General features: G+C 43.4%; 1 protein-coding gene across 1 annotated transcript; it reads right to left on the reverse strand.

Annotated features, from left to right (window-relative positions):
* Positions 1-963: 963 nt before the first annotated feature.
* Positions 964-24,758, reverse strand: LOC310849403 (uncharacterized protein). Its single transcript, XM_083749563.1, has 13 exons — positions 24,518-24,758; positions 18,785-18,962; positions 15,256-15,393; positions 14,635-14,752; positions 14,380-14,522; positions 13,950-14,117; positions 12,464-12,866; positions 6,137-6,312; positions 5,544-5,681; positions 4,389-4,506; positions 3,836-3,978; positions 2,714-2,881; positions 964-1,632 (listed from the first exon to the last, which is right to left on the reverse strand). Exons 2-13 carry the CDS (start codon positions 18,950-18,952, stop codon positions 1,225-1,227), a joined length of 2,289 nt encoding a protein of 762 aa, XP_083605689.1. The 5' UTR covers positions 18,953-18,962; positions 24,518-24,758; the 3' UTR covers positions 964-1,224.
* Between the last annotated feature and the right edge of the window lie 877 nt (positions 24,759-25,635).

Below are 25,635 nucleotides of genomic sequence, written 5' to 3' on the forward strand. Positions count from 1 at the left end.
GAACTTTGCTTCAAGATGAGAACAGAAATTGTGCTCCAGCGGCGCGGCAGCAGAAGGAGGCCTCATTAGCTAAAGTGGTGCTTCAGGTTAAGAACAGTTTCAGGTTAAGAACGGACCTCCAGAACAAATTAAGTACTTAACCCGAGGTATCACTGTAAATGGATCTGAATACAAGAATACTTTATATTTTTTTGCTCTTGACAGGCTCTTTCAGCAACTATTCTATCAGAAAATAATCTGGCAGATAGTTGGGGGAGAGGAAGAGGGAATCAAAGTCGGGAATCTTAGCACCAATGATGTGGATAAATGTTGTACAGTCCAAAGCATTGTACTGGGTTGCTATGTAGGAAGCTGAAATCCAGGATTTGGAAGGCGGGAGGGATGCAAACTGTAAAGCAGACTCATCTCATCCACTCCTCATAGACTAACCAAGTGTATGCTTTAAGAACTGTGTTGCTGGATCCCAGGATGTTGTGGATGTCAAACAGGGGTCAGCAAACTTTTTCAGCAGGGGTCTGGTCCACTGTCCCTCAGGCCTTGTGGGGGGCCGGACTATATTTTGGAGGGGGGGGAATTGAACGAATTCCTATGCCCCACAAATAACCAAGAGATGCATTTTAATAAAAGGACACATTCTACTCATGTAAAAATATGCTGATTCCTGGACTGCCCGCGGGCCAGATTTAGAAGGCGATTGGGCCAGATCCGGCCTCTGAGCCTTAGTTTGCCTACCCATGGATTAGTATGTCTGTAAAAGCAGTGTCTTTGTGAAATGAGACTAGCCAAGAACAACTTCGGCTGTTTGTTATACTCAATTGGTTTGAGTATAACAAATGCAAAGAGCAAGATAGGCTGCAGGAGAAGACAAGGGGCACCATGATACACAAAGATTGAACAGATTACCCAAATTAATTCATATCCAGCTTTGGAGCAACATCCCTTCTTTTAAAAAAAACACCTCTATTAAATCAGATATATATTGCATAGTTTTACTACAATGGCTTCATTTTAAGTAGCGTGTCACAATGTAATAAACCAAAAGCTAGCTAATGACAGGCAGCAAACGAATACAAGAAAAGCCACTTCTCTTATAAATCGGTTTCTGAAAAACCTGGTGCCCAGTAATGATTCTTCCTTCTCTCCCTCTCAAAAAAGCAAAATAACAAAGAGTGTTTTTTGAGGAGCAGCTCTAAGGGCATTTGGTTCATCCATTTGTTTTACTTTTCATGGAGAAGCAAATCTGCCCAAGAAAAGTATACTTTTTGTTGGGTTGTGGCGGATAAAAAATAGGAAGGGATGGTCAGCGTTGAAATCCTCTTCCATAGGCAAACTACATAGCATTACCATAGCAGCGGTTGCTGCTGCTGCTTCTGTCCCCTCTTCGTTTACTTCTACAAATGACTTGTGAACAATTTTGGACACATGGAGGTCCCGGGCTCCTGACATTCCAGACAAATCTGCCTTGCCACTGTCAAAGACATCCAGCACTCCCAATTCGGCCAAGGGAGTTTTAAGATCATAGGTCTCCTCCAGCTTAAATTTCGGCAGATGCACCCTAACTTCAGAGTTGCTGTACATTTTTCCTGGGTGTGTCCACTCTTGGAGCTTTCCTAAGGTGAGCTGCTTCTCCAGCTAGAATTTAAAGAGAGAGAGAGGATGAATTTCTTATGCCATCGCAGCTCAAATATATCTACTTCATGTACAACAACAGCAGTGCTTATATAGAAAGCCAGAATGAAAAGCTAGGGAGCGTCTGTAGAGAACAGAGAAATAAATATTCAAGAAGGGGATGCCAACTTTAACTTCGTTTATCTCCACCTCAGAATGGTACCCGGTACCAGTTTGCTACCCAAGACCTTGGAAAATCACTATCTATTGGAAGAGATAATACGATACTCAACGCACCATTGGTCCCATAAAAGGAAACTTTGTCTGTAGAAGAGCTCCTGCTTTAATGGGGTTTCGTGTATGAAAAAAATGACATTAGCAGGTATAAGACACAAAGAGAGACTGATGCGGAGTTTTATAAAATCTAAAATTCCACACGGAAATACTCCCAAAAGCATTTAGCCACTCCTGTGTACTCAGTGGTCTTTAGAAACTGTGGAACGGTAGGAAAATTGTGTCAAAGCAACGTATTGAAGGCATTTATTTTGAAACAAAGTCCAACTTGTCCCTATTTGATTTCAAGTCTGCAAATGAATCGATCTGCAGATAATTCAGAGCATGTGCTGAAGAAGCCAGGCTTTGGTTTTCTCTGGGGCGGTGATGATAGCCTGTGATACATCTCCATCCTCCCAGCAACACAGCCTTTGATCCTGAAAAGTAAAATGTTCCTACAAAAGAGAGGATTGCTGCAAGGCTGCTTCATGTGTTATCCAAGAATACTCCTTCGACAATCAACTGGATAGCTCAGTTGGTTAGAGTGCTGTGCTGATAATGCCAAGGTTGCAGGTTTGGGACAGCTGCATGTTCCTGCATTTCAGGGGGTTGGACTAGATGACCCCAGGGTCCCGTCCAACGCTACAGTTCTATGAAAACTCAGCTGTAATAATAATAGTAATAATATAGTTCAAAAATTCTGATCTCAATTTCACATGCATATACCATGAGCACTGCTACTATAGGTTGTTGTTTAAACAAAAAAAAATTATTGGTAATGTGCCATTTGAAAAAATTATTATAGAGAAAGAAAGGGAGAAATCAGAATTACCTGTTCCAGGCCAGTGGAGTTATCCTCAATGTCATCAGGCAGCAGGATTATCATGCTAAGTTTGTTCCCCTTGTAAGGAAGTTCCAGGACACGGCATTTACACTCAGGGATATATCCCAAAGGAAGCTCCTTTTTCAGAAACATCATCTTCACCGTCTTCTTTTCCTTCTGGGTAGTTTTTAAAAAATGCACAACTATGAGCATGCAAAAACATATTGCAAGTAAAAGAGCATGTTTAGACACCAAAAAGTTCGTGCAAAGAAAAAGGTTCTATCCAAAACTATGTTAACGGTTGTGCTGTTACAGAGGAATGCAACCATTCACATTCTAATCCAGGCATGTACAAAGTCCATTTTGGGGGCCTAATCTGGCCGGTTTAATCTGGTTGGCCCCCACGGCCCCTCACTTCATCAAATCTGGCCCTCTTTGAAAAAAATTTGGACACCGCTGTAATCAGTTCATGGCACACTCAGTATTGCTTTTTGTCATCTAAAGGCAAAGATAATCAAGCAAGCGAATTACTAAAACCAAATTTGTTCTCTGTGTAAGGATTTCCCTCCTCTCCTCACATACCCCATACCCTCCCCAGATGTGCTCCAAAACCCCCAGAACAAATTTATGGGGCCCAAGGGAGGGGAGGACAAGTGGGGAAGTCCTGTTGCACAAAACAGAAATCCTTGCGCTGATGGGCTACTCAGCGCTACTTTGGATACAACTCTTTATAAGACGGTCGCGGGTGGCGCTGTGGGTTAAACCACTGAACCTAGGGCTTGCCTATCGGAAGGTCGGTAGTTCGAATCCCCGTGACAGGGTGAGCTCCCGTTGCTCAGTCCCTGCTCCTGCCAACCCAGCAGTTCGAAAGCACGTCAAAGTGCAAATAGATAAATAGGTACTGCTCTGGCAGGAAGGTAAACGGCGTTTCCATGCACTGCTCTCGTTTGCCAGAAGTGGCTTAGTCATGTTGGCCACATGACCTGGAAGCTGTACGCCGGCTCCCTCGGCCAATAAAGTGAGATGAGCGCCACAACCCCAGAGTCGGTCACGACTGGACCTAATGGTCAGGGGTCCCTTTACCTTTAATAACAGGACAGTGGAATGTATGGAATAAAGGCCTTTTGTTACCTTACTGAGTCTAAAAGGGAGTTCCTCAGTGTCCTCCTCTTGAAATTTCTCTGCCCAGCTGCCTTTGAAGTAGATGGCATTTACCAAAACAAGTTTGGTCAGTTCATTCAGTGAGCCTTCGGATAACAAGTCACGTATTTTACCTGGAAATTGAAGTTACAGAACAAATTAGCTCTGTAAGAATCAAGACATTGGTTCAGACATGACAGGAGGCTGTGGATAACTGTGGCTCAGTGGCTTGTTTTGCTGCTTTTGTGAAGCAAGCGTGTGAATATGCCTGAAACTCATGCATATCCTGGGCTTATTAAGTCAAGATCTGACTGGAGACAAGGTAGGGCGGGAGGAAGGAAGGAAGGAAGGAAGGAAGGAAGGAAGGAAGAAAGAAAACAAACCCTGGTAGTCCTTCCTAATCATTTTTTAAAGAAACTGAGGTAGTTCAGTCAGTAAAGCATGAGACACTTAGCTCAGGGTTGTGAGTTCAAGTCTCCGTGGTCCCTTCCAACTTTATGATTCTACGATTCTCTAAGTTGAGAGTTTTCCAAGCACCACTCACCTTCTGTATGATTCTCAACCCACTGGTTAATTTGCTTTCGTGCATCATCTGAAGCACTGAGAAAATCCACTGTGGCTAACTCAGCTCCATACATCTTCTGGGTGCTAGCCAAGAAATCCTGGAGAAATCACAGAAGACAGATATCAATGTACAAAGGGGAGGGGGGTATCACCCATCTGTGGACTATAAATTGGTCTTCCCATTCCTGGCTGGGGGTGACAGTTACTTTTGTTGGCATCGTTCATCAATCTATTGAAAGAATGCCAGTTATCTCATAATGCACCAATTAGTAAAAACACTCCATTCCCAGTTTAGGGAAGTTTTTAACATTTGATGGTTTACCCAGCCAGATGGGTGGAGTATAAATCATCATAATCATCATTTTTTATTTGTATGCCGTCTTTCCACAGTTAAAAAAAACAATGCTCAAGGCGACTTACAGCATGACAAGATTTACATAATTACAAAAGTCACAAACAATAAATAAACCACATCAAGAAAATACACAACCAAATGGGAAACAATTACCATCAAAATCTGAAGCTAAGAATACAGCATTAATATCAGTTTAAAATGACATAAGTAAAAAATAACAGCAATTTAAACAAAAAAACAAAAACAAAATGGAGCCCTCTCTGCCCAGCAGCAGCAGCGGCAGCAGCAGTCCTTTATAGAGCCCGTCAGGCCCCGCCCTGGGCCAGGTGGTGAGTGGCAGGACTGGGGCCCTCAGGCGCTGAGCAGTAGTAGTAGTTTGGGTTTTTTCCTCATTCTGTGCAGACGTTCGTGTGGAAAAGTTCTACCTACTCTGCTTAACACAGAAGATACAATCTGAAAGCATTCTATAAAAGTTGTTTCAACACAAATGAATGTGATGTTGTAAACAAATTTGAATGTTTAGCTTTATCCAGGAATGTCCAACACAATAAAGCTGGCAAAAAGAAAACACCCACAATCTACATGAGGCAGCACTTCATTTGTGAGCTTGACATTTGTGGCTTTTAATGTTCTGATGCAGCAGTTTCATAGCATACCAATTCTCCCAAATGAAGAATTACAACCCCACCACGCCCAGTTCCACATCTAGGGAAATAAAAAGGAAATCTCTCGGCCAGTTAATTTTGCAGAGTTTTGTTGATATCCCAGCAATTAACTTACTTGCAAAAAAGCGTAGGTCTTTTCTCCAAACAGCCTATTAGCAAGCTTCAATGTATAGGGTGCTCCGCTCTTGTTTATGTCGGTATTCAGTGCCTGGAATCTTGAGTGAAGGTCTTCCACGACATCAAAGTGAAATGTCTGCACAAGGGAAAAGAGAAGTCCTAGCTTATTATCCCTAGGACCAATCAAATAAATCTCCCTGTGGAACTCCCTCCCACCAGATGTCAAAGAGAACAACAACTACCAGACTTTTAGAAGACATCTGAAGGCAGATGCTTTTAATGTTTGATGTATTACAGTATTTTAATATTTTTAATACATTACAGTAAAAGGTTTTAGGAAATGGAAGGAAAATAATGAGCTTTATTTCCCTGGTGTGGGAAAAACACCACTGCAATGAAATCATGGACTATAAACAGCAACATTCAGAATATATTCTGATGCATTAATTAAATCTCAACAAAACTGCTCCTACTTTGTGGGATACTAAATGTAAAGTGCTTTGAATAGTTAAAGTTTAACCACCTTAGAAAAATAACCAGAAATCAAGATAGAACCTGAAAAGATTTTTTTAAAAAAAGATTTTTGCTGACCTTTGAGAGTTGTGCGGCCGTGTTACCTTTAGCCCCCAAGGAAACCATGGCGATTGCAGCAGATATGCTAAGTGGCGAAAAAAAGATGTTGCCTGTTTTGTTGGCTTCACTGAACTTTTGGAAGAGATCAAGAGCAAAATGTGTGTTTGCGTTAGCCAGCTTCTCCATGGTGGAATCTGAAAAGCATGAAAAGGAAAGAAAAACCATGTCATGTTGTTACACTTATTACTTTTGACCAACCCATACACACAATCTATATGCAGTCAGGAAAACAGGAACCTGACTTTGGCAGACGTGTCACAAAATAACAAATATAGTTATGGTCTCTCTCTGCCTCTGTCCCCATTCTTTTTGTGATAGTGCCGTGGGGCAGCAGCCTGGTATGTGCAAAAAGGACTCTTCCCCCAAATTCTCTTCAAGTTAATAAACTTTCTAAAATCTCCCTGCAACCACCAAGTGCTAGATCCACATGACTGAGCTTTGGGAAGCTCAGCAACCTGTCTTGAGTCGCCTCTAAATGCACCTTCCAGGCACACAGACATCACAGGTGAGCGGCAATTCAGGAGAGGAAGCTGCCTTGTAGGCTCCCTTCCAACTCTATGGTTCTAGGATTTTACTATCAGCCTGGCAGCCAGAGAAGAAGGAAGTTCTGCTTGTCTCATTCGTGCCCAGAGGAAAAACTCCACCTGCTGGTTTTGTTAAAGTGGTTAAACTCTGGACTCCTCCTTCTGCCAAACACAGACACCCAAGTTTCCCAGCTCTTTCCTTGACAGAAGCTTCTGTGTTTTTAAACAGCTGTATTATGGGGAAAAGATATCAACAGCGGGAGCTCTTCTCCATAAAATCTCTGCAGGATCTTAAAAACATTTTTAATGCTTGATGTTTTACTATGTTTTTATATGTGCTATAAGCAGCCCAAAGTGGCTGGGGAAAGCCAGATGGGCATGGTATAAATAATAAAATTAATAATAATCATAATAATCATAAAAAAAATCTCTGCCTGCAGGTTTAATCACTAGTATATTCAGGCCATATGAAAGCCTCCAGTTCAGATCCACTACCAGGTAGTGTAGGCTGCAGAATGGGCATAGCCAGGGGGACCATTTGCCCCACCCCCAAAATCAAGTAAATAAATAAAAAAACCTAACCAAAAGTAGAAATTGTGGAAAGATTTTGACAGATTCCACCCCCACCCAGCACTTGGGGTCAAAAGAAAGTAATTTGAGTGACTGGGGAAACCCAGCCAGATGGGCAGGGTATAAATAATAATGATGATAATGATAATAATAATAAAAATAAACAACTTGTTGAGACATTTCATTCCGAACCTGCTAGACAGAGCCAGACAGAAGGTGATGGCTGGTGGGTGTCTGAACCCCCCTCCAAACATAAATCCTGGCTACGTGTCTCTCCCCCCACCCCAATAAATAAATCCTGGCTACGCCCAAGGGCTGCAGTACTGAGTTTGATGACTCAGAATAACGCAGTCGCCCAGGTTCCTGGGGTTGGATGACCCTAGGGTAGAGGCGTCCAACTCTCAAGAGACTGCGATCTACTCACAGAATTAAAAACTGGCAGTAATTTACCCCCTATTGGGGGGTTCAGATCAAAGTTGTTGCGCTCTTAGGGAGGAAAGCCCCGTTTTTGTTGACCTGATTTTAGGCAGGAAATGGAAATGGTCGCTCAGCAAAGATCAATAAGGATCATGCGCGAATGGAGGACGGAGCGGAGGGGGGGGGCGCACGGCAGGATGCTCTTTTGCAAGCTCTAGGAAAAGGAGCCCACGATCTATCGCCACCAGTAGATCGCGACAGGCCTATTGGACATTCCTGCCCTAGGGGAATCCCCTTCCAATTCCACCATTCGACGAAACATCCCTCTGCCCCAAAGCGCAGCTTCACCCTGCCGACGAGCTTGTCTTTTCTGTTCCTCCTTCCTCCATCCCTTTCTTGGGAAATCCCAAGCCCCCGAGGATCGGATGTCAGCAGCTCCGCCCAATGCATCCCTGCTTTTCTTCTGCAAGAGTTTTCCAAATACAGCTTTCCCGTCTTGCAGCGCCGAGAGGGGGCGAAATGTGGCAGCCGTCCAGGCTGTGCGCCCTTCGGAGCGCGCCGCGCCCCTCGAGGCAAAGACGCTGTGCTCCCTTCTCCTCCTGCCACGACTAGGCCAGAAATTGTGCTTTTTCTTACCTGGACCCAGAGCCAAGTTTCCCGGGAGCGTCAGTCACCGTCGAGGGAGCCCCGCTCTACTGAAAGAGGCTGGAAGGCAGGGCGGAGGGAAGCGCCCCGGGCGGGTCTAAAGCTGCGAGGGGAGATAGAAAGCGAAACAGCGCCTTAGGCGCCGCCCTTCGACGGGGGGAACCCGGAGGGCGTTCGACAGGTGCAACGGTGCGGGAGACCAGAAAGAACCTTTCTCTTGATCAAGATGAGCAGGTGACAGCAAAGCTTGCAAGGTTTTTAGCTGGGGCAATTAGAATAAGATCCACTATTTGACTATGGATTCAAAACCTAAAATTTATTTTATATCATTGACTTTTTATTTCTTTTATTTACGCAAATAAAGATTCCTTCGTTCACCTGGTCGCATGGGTGTGCCGATTTTTTTTTTCCAGCTTCCAGATCCCCAAAATGAGGGGTTGTCAAAGGCTGCGACTGTGCCTTGGGAATTCGAAAGACCTGTTTTGGTTAAATTAATGGGATTTATTCCTGCATTGCAGAGGGTTGCGCTTGATGAGCCTTGATGATCCCTTCAAACTACGATTCTATGAATTTAGTTTTGCTCGGTAAGGAAAATGCGTGTAAAATGGCATGGAAACCATTAAAAATGATGGCCAAATCCTTGCAGTTATATTACATATTATTAGTATGATGAGTTATTCTTCTATATCAATACCGGACATTTCCAGAAGGCAAAATTATAATTTTTGTTTCCCAAAAGCTTCATCAAAGGCAGAATTGATTGTGGGGGTGGATTTCTGAATGGTGTTTTGTCTTGGATCTTAGGCAAGTCAAGATCGTGTTTTTGTAAACATGAAAAAATTCAGCAACTTTGGGGCATGTCCAAAAAAGCTCAAAAACCTTTGGGATGTCCTGGTTTTTACTTTTTGATATATGACAGCCCTACTCATCAGACGTAGGCATACCAAGCAAAAATAATAGATCTTAATTCCTCACACCCAAATACATGTTTTCCAAGACCCCACCATGAAGAAATTTGCAAATATTATGTTCTGCCCCTAAAATGACGCACTCTAAATTGCCTGCAGGAATTAGGAGAAAAGTGCTGGAACTGAAGAGATGTGTTAATTGCGGGCGCAGGGGTTTGTATGTGTACTATTGCAAGGCTTAAAACTTGGTGTTACTTTGCATTTTGCTTTTGGTACCAGGAGATTATTTGGAACAGAAGCCATGCCACCCTGTACAAGGAAGACTTTTGAAGAATATAATTGGTGGGCACACCTTGTGAGAAACAGCGCATCATTTTAAAACTTTTTGTCAGAGATCGTTAGGGTTGTCTGACGACGTGGTAAATTAAAATAAGGTTACCAGATGTCCTCGTTTCCCGGGGACAGTCCCCTGATTTACAAATCAGTCCACTGACAAAATCCATTTAAGTTGAAAAGTGTCCCCGGATTCATTGAAAAAAATCTGGTAACCTTAAATCAAGACATACCATAGTTTGCACAATCACGTTCAGAATCGATTTCCACCTGGATCCTTATTAACTATGACAATTGTGTAAAACACTGTGACACAGGTCCAGTGCCGGATTAACCTATAAACTAAGCAAGTTATAGTTTAGGGCCCCACTCTCTTGCCCCCCCCAAATCTGGATGTACATTTCCAAAATATAAAAAACAAATAAAATAAAACCTACCGGTACGTACAGCAAGTGTTTTGTGTTGTGTAGGCTCCTATGATGTAAGTAATGGGTCCATAAATTATCATATAGCATATATTCAACACATAAAAACAGCGACAATTTGTTGTTGACAAAATGACAGCTGGACCTATAAACGGCCCCCTTACCTTCAGTAGCTTAGGACCTCATCAAACCTAAATCCAGCCCTGCACAGGTCAGTGCCAAGGGTTTACCAGGTAAATACAGCCAGTGTTTTTCAGGAACAGAAATCCAGACACAGAAGGGGAAAAGTACAACTCAAGTTTTGCTGATTACTGGTGGAATGCACTGACTCCAAATTCCTCCACTTACTATGCAGTATACAGGGCATTTCCCCACTCACAGCCACAACAGGGAATAGAATTACAGGTAGGTTAAAGTGGGTTGTTGCCTAACTTGACACCTTCAGCAAGGAGGAAGGGCTGGTCATCTAGTTTTCAGGTAGTAGTAAGCCTTTGACTGGCAAGGCATCACCAATGGAACAAACACACTGATCAGCCTGTCATCTGTCAACCTGATGATAACTGAAAACGAGGCTTTGTAGAAGTAACATAAGTGAGGCTCATTATGTTACATCGTTCACTCTCAATTACTGTGGACTTTTTTAGAACTCCTTTTTCACTTAGAGCAACATCTCTTCCCCACTCACTTGCAAAAAAAATAAAAGGAAAACAATTAATGGCCTCATTGGACCATTGTTCCTTTTTAGTTTCAAGCTGTAGTCACAATACGAAAGCTGCGATAATGCGCCTAAATGTATTGGGTGAAATAAAGTGTGCTCACATTACTGAATTGAACAGTGCAATGAAATTCTTTCTTCCAGTGTGTTACACAGTTCTTTCAGCACAGCTTCCAAAGGAGGGCAACGTTACTAACTTAGAAAAATTAAAAAGCACCCTTAAGACAGAGATTGATTAGTATATTCTACGACAGAAATGGGTCAACTCAAAACCCATTCAGCTGCACTTGTTTTGGAAGAATGCACCAATGTTGTTTGTGTGCTTTTACACATATCCAATTCGTGCTAGCACATTTTTTGTGGGGGAGGCACCCCACTAAACTTTCCCAGGAGACTAAAACAGAGTCACATTGAAGAACAATTTGCCAGCGACAAGTACCAGGTACAGAGATTGTCCCTGATAAGCAGACTGCTGAAATGTTTCTGCAGTGCTTCACTCGTCTCATTTTCCCGCAAGTGGGTGCATCTCAAAGGTCATAGGAAATTGCTTGCGTGCTAGAGAAGAGGCAGCATAAGCCAAGTATTGTTGGCAGTTGTAGCACAGTCAGCTTAAGCTGAATGGATTGGCAAATGCCACACCCAGAGAGACGACTTCACCTGTACTCATGCGGAAATTAGCTGACTGACTGTTTACACATGTTGTTGGCAACCAGTGTCTTAAGTGGGGAAGAGACTGGTGACGCTGGAGCGATGGGGTCAGAATAAATCTCGCCCTGAGCTGCTGTTTAATGAATTCAGTAGCAGTACAATCAGAACACAAAACAATTTCATTTTTATTTTAATTCCAATAATACATGAATCGATAACCGTTCATACATAAATGTCACTTACAGGTTGCCAAGTCAAAATTATGTGACTACTTTTTTTTTGCATGAAATGTCAAAGAATAATACACTGTAGACTGAACATCATTCATACTTCTGCTTATGCACTGCATTCTTTGCAAGGCCAAATTTTTCTGTGTTGTAGAAATCATTGCACATTTTATGCGCTGCAGTAACAAAATAAGGCTCTTCGTTTTCACTTTGGTTAGCAAGATCTTAAATTTATATGCTGGTGTGAAGGCCAGAAACTGGTACTAAACAATTGTGTTTGTTTATCAAATGCACATGAGGTTATATGGTAGGATCTCCTTTGATAGAAGCTGTTTTTGGTGGTTGCTAATATCCCTTTAAGAACAAAACCACCTCCCCACCCCCCCACCCTGAAGTATCCTGTGAAAATAAAGGTCCAGAACAAAATGGACCTCACAAATATTCGCACTTGTAGCAAAGCTGCCTGGTAAAAAAAAAATGAGCCCTCTATGTTTTTATTAAGAGCATGGAAAAGATGAAGAGGTGTGCAGTTAATACGATCTGCTTCATCTTCACCAATATTGCTAATGGTCTGTGATACAAGTGCCTCCTATACTAAGGCACACACAATGCATCAATGTGCATTAGGAGTAGGGTTTAAGAAAGGCCACAGTTCTCAGCTGGCCCACTTTAAGATGTGATCCCCTTATGCACAACTGTTAATCAAATATGAATGGTGCTGGGAAAAGCTGTCGCAAGCAGAGACATAGCAGTGAAGACTTGGGATTAGACAATATAACTGAAATAATAGGATGAGAAATCGAAAACTTGATATACTGCCAGCAGGCTGCAGCGGGGAATGTTTCTGCTGCACGTACAGGACACCCATTGTTCAGGGAGAGCAAAACCTACCATAGAAGAGAAGGCTTTGTGTTTTGTTGTGCCGAATGAAGAAGAGAAAGGGATGGTCAACTGTGAAACGTGGCACAATCATAGCACACCGCAGCATCATTATAGCAGCAGTAGCAGCAGCAGCCTCAGTTCCCTCTTCGTTTACCTCTACAAAGGATTTGTGAACAACCTCAGACAAAACCAAGTCATTGTTGGGAGACATCCTGGAGAAATCTGCCTTGCTTGGGTCAAACGCCTCAGCCATTCCCATGCTGCTCAGAACAGGCTTCAGGTCGTATTTTTCCTCCAGTTTAAATTTGGGTAGAGACAGCTCAACTTCAGTTAGGTCCATCATCTCAGGGTTAATCCAATCCTTGAGTTTCTCATAGGTCATTTCTCTCTCCAGCTAAAAGAAGACAAACATGAGGCATTCAAGGAAAAAAAGGAAATCCTGGCTGCATATATAAACCCTCACATTTCTTACATAAAACCATTTTCACTGGATTCTCGGTAAGTCAAATGACTCCATGTACATCACTTAAACAAACTTGTTTGACAATTGCCCTGTCTGTCCGGGTAAAATTCCTTTCTGCTCAACTTGCTTTTATGCCTTCCATCTTTCTGAACAAGACAGAATGCTGGCAGACTTAACTATGCTTATAGAAATATAAACAGCTGTATTACACACATATTGCTTCTTTTGGGGTAGTTTATCCACATTTGGTTCCTACCTTCACGCAGCTCTCACCTGTGGCATCGAGAAGCCACAATCTGGGAAATGGCTTGGACTGGCCAGCTAAACCAAGTGATGGTAGGCAATGGGTCTCAAACTCTCTGTGTTAGGGATTTGCCCTGCATGCAAATACAGGCTCTGGCAGATTGAGCAGAGAAGACCAATAGTGGGTGCAATAGTCGAGAAGGCAGTTAGTGCTGTAGAGGGAAATGAATGGCAGATGGGGCTCATCAACCTGGGAAAGTAGCCCATCTAGGAGAAGGGAAATTCTGATCCTAAACCTCCACTGTCTTGTGGGATAACTTCGGGAGCAGAAAGGCTAAGGAGTAAACTCCATACAAATCCAGAGTGGAGTCCCTAAGACAGTTGCATGGCGCCTTGCACGCCTCCTTCCAGCAACTCCTGTAGCCAAACTGGTGCCAAACACATCACTCTGCTTTCCTTTGGACATCAGCAAGGTTGAGAGGGGGCCCCTGTTGCCTGGACAGCCCAAGATGTCTATACACACTGCCCAGGTTTGCACCCCGGGAGGTCACTTTGGCGCTGCTGGCGTGGTGGTTTCACTTCACCCCTGGAGGCACACTCCATTGTCTCTCGAGACAGACAGATGCCAACAATATAATAAGTTACACTGGGCACTTGGAAGAATCACGTAGAAGCTGCAAGAATCATGCTCTCGTCATGTACAGCAACCAACAAGGGCAATTTTTATGGGCAAGAATTTAGATGGTTTTATTCTCAGCAACAATGCCTCACCTTTTCCAGGCCTGTAGAATTATCTGCAATCTCATCAGGAAGCAGGATGATCATGCTGAGCTCGTTATTAACATAAGGAATCTCAAGAATTTTGGTGCGAAGTTCCGATATCCATGTCATGTTGAATTTAGCTTTCTTGAACATCATCTGCACCGGTTTGCTTTCATTCTGCAAATGGAGAAGAATTTCATTTTAAGCATGTAATCTTTTCTATTTCGTGAGCTGCTCTGCATCTTGTTTACTGTTCATCCTCTATTGTCTCTGCAAAAGAATGCCCTTAGGACATGGTGGGAAGGGAAATGCTTGCTGGTCAACTGATGAAAGAAAAAAACAGGAGGGAACACTCCAAATATCACAATGTGTGTATTTAATCAAAACGATAAAGACTGTGTGCTCAGTGATGTGCTTCACATTATTTCCCACCTCATACCTTGCTAATTTTGAATGGCCTTTCCTGTGTGTGATCTTTGTTGAACTGATTTGCCCAGTTTCCCTTGAAATAGATAGCATTCACCAAGACCAGTCTTGTACTGAGGTCAATTATTCCAGGGGCGAGCAGATTTTGGATTTTACCTTGAAGAGGGATTAAAGATCTGTTTTAATAAGTACATATTTTTCAGACACAAACTCATATTTTAAGAAGTAAAACTCAGACAATATGGAAGCCCAAGAATTTGCTACTCACTTGCTGTCTGTTCTTCCACCCAGTTATTTATGTATTTCCTGGAATCCTCTGATGCTTTAATGAAGTCTAGTTTCTCTAGACCCGCTTGATAGAATTTCTGGCTGGAGTCTATGAATGACTTAAACAAATATGTTTCAGAATTAAAAGCTATATATGGATCTGTATATATCATATACAAACAAACTTTGATTTCATTCAGGTTTTGTCCCACAGAAAAGAGGGGGAGAGAAGGATGTTTCTTCCATTTTCAGATACCGAAAGATGTGAAACACGTATGCAGATGCTTAATTTAACTTCAGTGGATAAGAAAAAGCTCATGGCATGTGCAATAGATTCCTATCAGCCAAAACAGATAAACTGAACAGGACCCAAAGAAACTTCTTTTGCTGAAGAATACACATAGCAATCATTGTCTTATTATTATATATGAGAGTCCTACATGAAAGGTCCTTATGCAGGATGCTAAATTCTTACCAAGATTTGCCCCTGTATCAATCCTGCTCAATGCAGGCGTGATAGTGAGTGCTTATCTGCGTTTCTGATCTGCGACAGAACACGGTTCACTATCAGAACAGAGACCACTTCCTGTTCTCTAGCATATTTGTAAACCATGTAACTTACTGAAATAAACTCATAGGATGTTTCTCCAAATAGCCTGTTGGCTAGCCTAAGCAAGTACTTGGTGTCTGGCTTGTTGATTTCAGAAATAAGTTTCTTGTATCCCTGGTGAAACTCTACGTCGTTGGTCACAGACAGCACCTGTAAGATGATAAATGGTTAACGGATAATGTTAAGTTATTTAAATATAGACATTTATCCACATACTCCTAAAAAACCGTTATCAGTTGAAAATCCATGTCTTTTAGCAAACAAGAGAGTAAAATATATAAAACAAACAACCATTGTGACAATGATTTGTTGGGGGGGGGCTTACCATTTGAGGAGGAAAAACAAAACAAAATCACAATGAGATTTGATAGTAATAAAAATGAAGAAGCAGAAAGCAGATTGTTCCGTTCCTGTTCAAGATTTCACAAGACAAATATCTGAAGCAGTTAGAACGGAAGCAGGCAAAAGAGAGTGACTATTAGTTTTCCCATATTCTTTTCAAAAAACAATAACAAAAACCACATACTAAATTGCTGGGTTTTTATCTTCCCCCTAACAATTTAACTTAACTTTCTAAATAAAACTGGGCTGTCATGTTTCAGCATGGGTCATGTTCTTCTGCGCAAGGACAGAGTAACTAAAATTTGATGATGCACTGAGAATTGAACTCTGGGCAGTGCTAACCAACCATAGCTAAAGATCAAGCTGCTTATCAGGAGCTCAGGAAACATTTGGGGCAGTCACAGCAGAAAGAGATGCACACAGCTGCCAGTAACCTACGAAAAACTAGGGGGCCAAAGAACCACTGCAATTACAGAGAAGAACCTCCCTGCAGCGGGAAGGTTTTCTGGGGTGACATAAGAAATACTTTTCACATAAGTCAACTTCATTCAACACGACAAACTGGGCCTACAAAACTAAGTGTCCTTTGTTCTGGGGAAGAAAAACATGGAATCTAAATTTGCTTTTCTTTTTTCGTTATACTGGTAATACCTGCTAGACAAGAAAGAGAAAGCCCACATGTTCCATAGTCCTTCTTTGGTACTGTTTTTGTCGATTTAGCAGGACTGCCCCACTTGCGATTATCGAAGAGATTGTAAATACAATTGTAAGTGGTGTAAGTGGTGGCTTTCATTTCCTTAAGTGGGCTGTGCAGGCCTGGTTGAATAGGCGGCCACAAACTAAATTCAAGAATTCAAAGCATGGTGGTTTTTACTTGGTTTTGTATGAATAGGAATTATTCCCTATGGAACCATGACCTAAGTCCAGTTCATGTGTTACTTGCATATAAGGCAATTGTGACTGGGGAATGGGGCCGTGCTATTAGCTCCACCCCCGTTTTTGCAGACACTCCCCAGATCAACTTCGTACATGAGCTCTTGCTGGGATGTAGGGGTTCCACGAGACTGGGACATCCACATAAAACCAGAATCTTGTGCATCAAGGCTTCAGACAAACACAGGCAATGCAGGGTGATTGCAGGAAGTAAAATGATGTCAGGCAAGTAGCTAAAAATGTGGCCCTGCTCCCCATTTACCATGCAAGTGCCTGACATGTGAGTAATTTGTGAACCGGGCTTACGGAGTTAATTGCAACTTGTGGAGAAACTTGTTAATTATAACTTGTGGAGTAGGAAAATACAAACTCCCTATGTTATAAACATTCCAGTGGTCTGATAAATAGCAAGCAAAAGCTGTAGGAAGTCCCCTTTCTCAGTGTTACATTCCGCAGAATTTTCTATTAGGGAACAGCATGTAACCTTTTTTACATTCGTTGTAATTAAAAGACACAACACACACATGCCCACATCAATACACCATGCACTGCAGAAGGCTCTGAGCACACATCTCTATGCTAGGCCTGTTTTGACTCTATGGTTACAGGCTGAAAGTGAACCATTTTCAGATCATAGTATGTGTCACCTCCCAACCCCTTCTGTCTAAATCACTCAATCCTAAACTAGCTTTCTCTAGATTCAGCGCAATGAGCTGTCCTCCTTTAGGGCCAAACTAGACTTGATGCCATTCGCACACCTACGAATTGCACTAATGGCTTTTTAAGAGTAAATAGTGCATTCAAATTGGAACCTCCACAGGGGGCAGAGAGTTAAAGTCCTTCTACCTAGTCATTTCGACACTTTGGCACCCTATTTGCAAAATTTAACAATTCCAAAATACAGATGTGCTTTCACTTCCAGAAAATTGAATATACTGCCTTCGGCTGTACTTGAGGGTCGATTTCAAAAAATTCCACTGGAAATACAGTTATGTCCCTGTGGAGATGGCAGTATTGAGTCACTAGCTCATATGTTTCTGGCCTGCACTCTTTATAAAGATTTGAGGAGTGGGGTTATTACCCCTCTACTACAGTCCATGCCGGCTCGCTCAACCATTGCTACTGCCTCCTTTATTTTAGCAGATCAAGATGATCAGGTGACAGCAAAAACAGCAAGGTTCTTAGCTGGGGGAATTAGAATAAGATCTATTATTTGATTATTGATGTAAACCGCCCAAAATGAAGTTTCTATAGTTAAGTTTTTACCTTCAATACATTTTATTTTATTGCTATGGCTAGTAGCTGGTACAAATAAAGATTCTATCTGTCTGTCTATGAAAAAAGCTCTTCTACCTGTGTTCCAATTCAGACTGGGCCTCCTCGGTCTGTTATTTAAGTTTTAAAAGTCATTAAAATGACTAATTGCGTGAACGGGCCTCCCCTAGTTTGAGGCTCAGGAAGGATGCTGAAGCCCACAGAAGCCATGCAGCCTTTAAAGAGCGCACGGCTTTTGTTTGCTTTTGCAGGAAGTGGGGAAATTCCCCCATCTTCCGCAAAAGCCCGCAGGAGGGAGAAGGGACTGACTTCTCCCTCCTTGGGGAAAAGCCCCCAAGAGCGGTGCGCTCTTTAAAGGCTGTGCGGCTCCTGCGGGCTTTTCTAGGAGGTGGGGGAATTCCTCCACCTCGTAGAAAAGCCCACAGAAGCCGACACCCTTTAAAGAGCGCATGGCTTTTGCGGGAGGTGGGGGAATTCCCCCATGTCCCACAAAAGCCCACAGGAGCCGAGTACCCTTTTAAGAGTGCACGGCTCCTGCGGGCTTTTCGACTGAGCCTGTGAGGCTGGCGGTAGGGGGAAGTGCTGCTTTCCCCCACCGCCAGCCTCAAAGACCAGACTCTCCTGGCTTCAGCGAAAGCAACGCAAAGCCTCCGGAGCAAAGGCTTCGGAGGCTTTGCGTTGCTATCGCTGAAGCCAGGGAGCCTGCATTCGCTCCATAGGATACACACACATCTCCCCTTAATATTTGGAGGGGGAAAGGTGCGTCCTATAGAGCGAAAAATACGGTATTTATCTGCTTGCACTTTGACGTGCTTTGGAACTGCTAGGTTGGCAGGAGCTGGGACCGAACAACAGGAGCTCACTAGCAGCCTTAGGGGCCCGCTAATAAATGCATATTTCAGCCTGACCTGCTACAAAGAAAAGGATGCAGCATGCATGGAGTCAAAAGTCAAGCTCCCCCCTCCCCTTAATAGTATTTATCTGGATATACCTTTGTCATTTGGGCTGCAGTGTTCCCTGCCGCACCCAGAGAGACCATCGTCAAAGCAGAAGAAATGCTCAAAGGAGAAAAAAACATGTTCACTGTGTTATCATTTTGACTTAGCTTCTTGAACAGATTGAGGGCAAAGGCACTGTTTGCTGCAGTGAGGCGGTCCATTTCTTATAACCTACGAAACAAGCACGGAGAAGACAGTCATCCAGTTTGTCCGCTCGGAGGTCACTTTTACCAGAAAAAAACCAAACCTAAGCATTTGTGTTCAGATCCCACACATATGTCCTAATGACATAAAGGTAAAGGTAAAGGTACCCCTGCCTGTACGGGCCAGTCTTGACAGACTCTGGGGTTGTGCGCCCATCTCACTCAAGAGGCCAGGGGCCAGCACTGTCCGGAGACACTTCCGGGTCACGTGGCCAGCGTGACAAAGCTGCATCTGGCGAGCCAGAGCCTCACACGGAAACACCGTTTACCTTCCCGCTGGTAAGCGGTCCCTATTTATCTACTTGCACCCAGAGGTGCTTTCGAACTGCTAGGTTGGCAGGCGCTGGGACCGAGCAGCGGGAGCGCACCCCGCCGCAGGGATTTGAACCGCCGACCTTTCAATCGGCAAGTCCTAGGCGCTGAGGCTTTAACCCACAGCGCCACCTGTGTCCCTAATGACATATCAACCTGCAATTCCTACTTTTGACCATTTTCATGCTCTCCAAAATGCCACCCACCCACCATTTTCTGGTGGTGGGGCTTCAGCCCACAGAGGAACCGTCAATCACATGCTACATTTCTTTAGATGAAAGCAATGGTCAGCAGACAGTAATTTGCAAAAATGCCCAGGAAGAGAATAACATTCGCCCTCACTTGATTTCTAAGAAGATCAGCATTAAATTAAAAGTTTATTGCATATTACATGCCACATCATCCACTTTGGGACATAAAAAGAAATAGAGGGATGGAAAGCATCGTTCGAGAGAGTCTGTTATCCCTCCCCACTGCATAATTCTAGCCTCAAAAACAGGACTATTAAAGCCTCAAGTCGCAGAATTAAGTTAGCAAGCCAACAGCTATAATAGCTTGACTTTCGCAATTAAGTCTATGTTTGATAAACCGAGTCCTGGAGGGGTTCAAGCTTGCATGAAGTCCTGTTTGATGCTTTTATAACTATATTGTGACTACTGACACTAAGATGTACAAACGTTTCAAAACTCCTTCTACCAATATGCATTAGGGGGGGGGGGAGATCTGGGCACACTAAATCAACCCAGCCCCATCTGTCTTGGAGGTTCAGAGACATGGGAACTCTGCCATTTCTTTTCTGGCTGGCAGAGCTGCCAAGCCCAGGTTTTCTTGTTTTTGAAACAAAACAAAACAAAACAAAACAAAACAAAACAAAACAAAACAAAACAAAACAAAACACTCTTGCCAAGCTAGCACACATTTCCTTGTTATTTAAAACCAGAATTTTGGCATGTGTTATTTCTCCCATCACAGGGGAAAGGAAGGTGAAGCCTTCAGAACTGCTCCAAGCTGTGAACCTATTTAAAGGCACAGGAAAAAAAAATCCTTAGGGAAGCAATCCCAAATGGCTCTGATCTCTCTGCAAAACATTAGCAGTCAGGGAAATACACAGCTCTCATACAGACAGGGCTAAGCAGGTAATGAAAGCTACACAACACATCTGTTATATATAATATTTTTTACCATAAGACATGACTGAGGATTCACTGTAATTAAAATACATAAGGGTATAAACTTAGCAACCTAATATCAGGATTACTGAGGAGGTTCGTTTAGTTACCACACTGCCAATTTCAAGTCACCACAGGTCATCTCTTTATTCTAGACAAAGAGAAAAAGCAATCTCTTGTATTCATTATTTAGAATGCTAATTCACTGTACGAAACAATGCATTTTTAGGCATGGAATATTTTCCACAGAAAAGTACAGTTGTGGAAAACCTTCTGCTTCAGTCAACGAATAAGCCTGTAACATACTGGGACACAATCCGCAACGCAGTGCTTGATGCCACTGACTTGAAAAGAGCACTGATCCTGCACAGGGTTGGTGTCAATCAGACTTCCTTTATGCCGATTCCTTTAAAAAATAATTCTAACATTCTAAAGAATATCTATATATGAACCTGTGGAAGAATTAACGTGACACCACCTTGTGAATTCTGAGTGGTTATAATACCGCAAATGAGGGAACCATGAAGATTCGCAGTGTGATTTGAGCTTTTGAGTTACAGAATACATACTTATGCTGTATTTTATTTTTTTTAAGTGAAATCCTTTGCTATGTTAATCCAGCTTCTTGTCCAATGCCTTTGAAAGCAGTCTTTCCTAATTCTTTTGGTACGTTTCCAGTTACGATATGTCTCTTTTGTTCATTACGAGACACAATGTTTTATACATTTGTTATACATTTGTATTGAGGACTGTTTAAAAATGAACATGAAAAATGTATCTCTGGTTGAAGACATGGCATTAAGCCCTGTCTTCTGTTTGCTTTGCGTTGTAATAGAGACAATCTTCTCGGCCTTGAGCCATGCCTTCTACGAAAGATCTCCGATTACACAGAGGCCGCCTGGGACAGAGAAAGAACGGATGCGCTCCCTTTGTATATATTAGTGTATACACAACCAAGCAGTTCTCTGAATTGGTCTGTGGTGCTAGTTCTGCTTGGAAAGAACTCTGGCTTCAGGCATGGAATGGTACTATCCAAATTTGTTTATTCCATTATTGAAGGAGGGTGGGTCGCCTTCTTCCTTCCCCAGAACGCAGATCCTTCCAGGGAATGCATGCCAGCGCTGGGTGCAGCCAGAGGCAAACGTAGGTGTGGCAACAGGTGTGACTTTTACCTTTGTACTGTAGGTTACATTCCAGCCACACAAAGTGACAGGGATTTCTACACTCACGCCCAATGCATTTGTCCAGGCAAGAGGCATCAATCATCACAGTCTAAGGACTATTCCAGCCAGGCAGAAGCACTCAAGAAGAAGTCCAGAGTGGGACCAGTAAGGGTCTTGGCCTACTGATGGAGGGAGGGCCGAGATATAGAGATGGCTGGAGGGCCACATTATACGGCTCCACACTTTTGGTGTTATTTTACAACAACAGAACCACTGAGAGCTAAAGCTCTCCAAACACATCCCTCAAGTTATTCCTCCCACCCTCAACAAATTACCTTACTTGGTTGGTTGGTTGGTTGGTTGGTTGGTTGGTTGGTTGGTTTTGGCAATCAAGATCTACACCCAGTTCAGCCACACAGCTACAAAGAGGTTTTGCAAAAAAAGAAAACCCTCCAGAAAGCAATCAAATGGATAAAAAAGAAGCAAGGTGAATGGCCCCATCTGCAGTGTGTGTTTAAAGCAGTAGCATAACACTTTAAAGGAGCGTCTCCACCCCCATCGTTCAGCCGGACACTGAGGTCCTCCTCCGAGAGCCTTCTGGGCGTTCCCTCACTGCGAGATGTGCGGTTACAGGGAACCAGGTAGAGGATCTTCTCAGTAGTGACCCCCACCCTGTGGAACGCCCTCCCATCAGATGTCAAGGAAATAAACAACTATCTGACTTTTAGAAGACATCTGAAGGCAGCCCTGTTTAGGGAAGCTTTTAATGTTTAACAGATTATTGTATTTTAATATTCTGTTGGAAGCCGCCCAGAGTGGCTGGGGAAACTCAGCCAGATGGGCAGGGTATAAATAAATCATCATCATCATCATTATTACAGCCATGGCTTCCATCTCCAAGAATAAAAAAAACTGTACTTTGTTAAGGATGCTAAGAGACCCCATTCCCTGCTCCCTGCAGAGATACAATGCCAGAATTCCTCAGGGAAGAGGGATTGATTGTTGAAGTACTCTGAGTGCTCTTCTGGACAGAATCTGGATGCTCTTACAGATGGTGGAGAGAATGTGGCCAAGTTCTGCTTCAGTTTGAAGGGTGCAGCAGCAGAGGCAGGCTTTGCGTTATTACCAAACGCTACAGAAATAATCCTTGCTCGGTTGTGATCAATGGATGCCCACGAGACAATCTTCATTTCAGCAGCAGTCATTTGCTGTTGCAATGGTTAAAACAGAGAACCTAGTGCAAATAACCTAGAGATCTTACCAATAGATCTTAAGCTACCTTCTGCCTATTCCTAGAGACTGGGAAGTATACAAGACAAATAATGAGAAATGGTTGATGGGTTTGTTTTTTTAAAAAAATGAACTCTTAATTACTATCCATCCAATGCTTGCCAGTTCAAAACTGCCTGATTAAAATAGTATCTGTACCATAAAGGGATTTTCATCTCTTTTTTACTCTGACAAATGGAGTGTATTTAAAAACAGAAGCATTCCTTCCACATTCCACAGCTATTTAGGGATTTTGGAACAAAAAGAAATAGAAAACAACCGGTTACTACTCCCTCCTGCCTTGAAAATGCACCAATGTCTGAAGATCAGCTTTTTTGTCATAGTAGTATTTGATGATACCAGGAGACACAATGAGAAGTTTCCCAGCCTCTCAGGGAAGGATAGGGACAGAAGAGGAGCCACCCTCACAAGGCTGGTGAATACGTACAATGGAAAACTATGGCTCTGTGTTGGCACATAAGCTGCACATCCTTCCTGTGCTACAAAGTCGGTTCCTCTATTTGCTTCACTCCTGTGCGTTGGCAATGCCATTGCTACACTCCTCAGATGGGTGTCGTAATTGACAGCATGGCATGCCAATCTCTGCCAGGCACCCCACTCTTTCCTAGCTGCTAGGAGACTCCCTGCTTAACCGACACTTTAGAACCCAGCCTAAGGTGTGGGCAGGAACGCCAGGAACTTCCCCCTTTAATTTCTTTCCAAGGAACAGGTAGGAAGTCTGCTGCATCCTAATAAGCAAGCCAATAAAAGAGATTTAGGAATTGGTTGCTGCACATGCACAAGGAAAACTCATTAAAATCCACTTCTTCCATGCTCTGCAGGTGATTAAATTTTTCAGTGCAAATATAAAAACAAACAAACCCAACAAATGCCAATCAAGAACAGGCACCAAGGTGGGTTTTATCTCCCGCCCCCCTTGCAAAGCTCCTGTGCGCTAACAGCTGTGCACAGGAGGCAGAAATCCAGCAGGTGAAGCCTTTCCCTTTAGAGAAACACAGTATGGAAAGCTGCAACTATTGAATTTCTGCCTGTGTCGTGCAGCTGTTCAAAGCACAAAAGTGCCAGTCCTACAGGTGCCAGTCTTGGACAACACCCTGGACCCACCCAGATTACTTTCAGCGCCCAGACTGAAGTAAAGCCCAGACGCTGCTGCCAAGCAATCCACCTGGCTTGCCCTTTGCAATCCAGTAAGCAACGACTTAAGTTAGTAGTTACCACTGACATATATATACCGCAGCATCAACTTCTGAAGGCAAGAACCTGCTTTTATTAGTTATGGTACAACCTTTTTTGCAAGCATATTTGATGTAATGGACTATTAAGTTCCTGGAAGTTTTTTGCGCGCAATAAAGCTGGCAGTCTTTAAGGCACTCCAAGAACTTTCGTTGCGCGCAAGCCACTCACAGCACGCCTACCTTTCTGGAAGTTAGGATCAGATATTGATTTTCTTCCTCAGCTTACCAAAATAACAACAGTCCAAGACGACGCAGCTTTTAACCACACACACACACACAACATCAGGACCCCCCCTTTCTTTTAAAGGACACGCAACAGAGACAAATGGCAACCCAAAGAGAAGAGGACTGTACCGGGAGGAATGCGCGCGGCTGTTACGCACGGATCGCAGGAAGGGCTCCGGCTGCGAGCAAAGAGAGGCACCGAGTGGCGACGGGAAACCGGAGAAGGGGAAACGAAACCATCCCGTCCTGCCAGGGGAGGCGCTCCTGCCTATGACTCAGCCCCTGACTGACTCAGCCGCTCTCCAGGAACCTAATGGCGGGGGAGGAACCGCAGGCTCGAGCCCCCCAAGTTTGCGGCCGGCTTCCATTGCCACTGAGCATGTGCTCGCACATGCCCAGGAGGAGGAGACGAAGCCGCTGCCCGTTGCCTTTGCAGGGCGGCACGCCTTTTTCCCCATCGCCGCCTGCTTTTTCCAGAAACGGAGAAGCCCCTCGGAGCAGGAAGGTGGCGTTCCGAAAGCGCAATTGCGCCCTGCTCGGGCTGGTTGTTGGCGCAGGAGAAGTAATCCCCGCAGCCTTACTCCCGAGTAGCGGCGCCTGGCTGCGCAAACCCGGGGAGCCTGACATTAATACAAACAATGCAGTTTATAGGGTAAAGCTCATATTCTTTTACTTAGTGTCAGCGTCGCTTGGATAGATTTTCTTTCTATTCGCTGATAGTTAAATGTTAGAAAAAAGTCAGAAGCCCAAGGCAGTGTAAGTTTATTCAGCATTTCTCAGTGACAACAGCTCACTCATAGGAACACAAGAACCAAACTGACTGGACAACACGATAATAATCCCCAGCATGAACTGACCGTTGACAGTTTGACAGTTGAAAGAGCATGCGCTTACTTGCCCTTAGAACGTCCGTCCATAGCTGTCAACTTTCAGATTTGAAAATAATGGATCAGCAGCCTCGAAAATAAAGGATCAGCAGCTTCACCTGTCCCGGGGACAATCTACGGCATATCTAACAATCCCGGATAGCAACGGGAAATGGTGCTGGAATAAGGGAATTTCCCGCCAAAAAAATGGAAGGTTGACAGCTATGCTTTCCTCTACCAACACTATACGATTGGTTAGAACGTGTCTTGTAACATAAAATGTGTTAAACCCAATACATAACACTGATCTATTGCATTTCCTTGGTAGTGAGAGAGGTTGTGTGTGCGGGGAGCCTAAGGTTATCCCACCAACACGGATGT

Source organism: Podarcis gaigeae, assembly GCF_964106915.1.
Source record: "Podarcis gaigeae genome assembly, chromosome: 7".
In the NCBI taxonomy this organism is placed as follows: domain Eukaryota; kingdom Metazoa; phylum Chordata; class Lepidosauria; order Squamata; family Lacertidae; genus Podarcis; species Podarcis gaigeae.

Bases quoted from the DNA above. Each gene is read 5' to 3' on its own strand.
- LOC310849403 (XM_083749563.1), bottom strand. From the start codon at position 18,952: ATGGACCGCCTCACTGCAGCAAACAGTGCCTTTGCCCTCAATCTGTTC. The intron at 14,118-14,379 runs GTATGAGGTGGG...CTCCATTTGCAG, and splicing joins GGCCATTCAAAATTAGCAAG to AATGAAAGCAAACCGGTGCA. The intron at 1,633-2,713 runs GTAATTCTGATT...TTTAAATTCTAG, and splicing joins ACTCCACTGGCCTGGAACAG to CTGGAGAAGCAGCTCACCTT.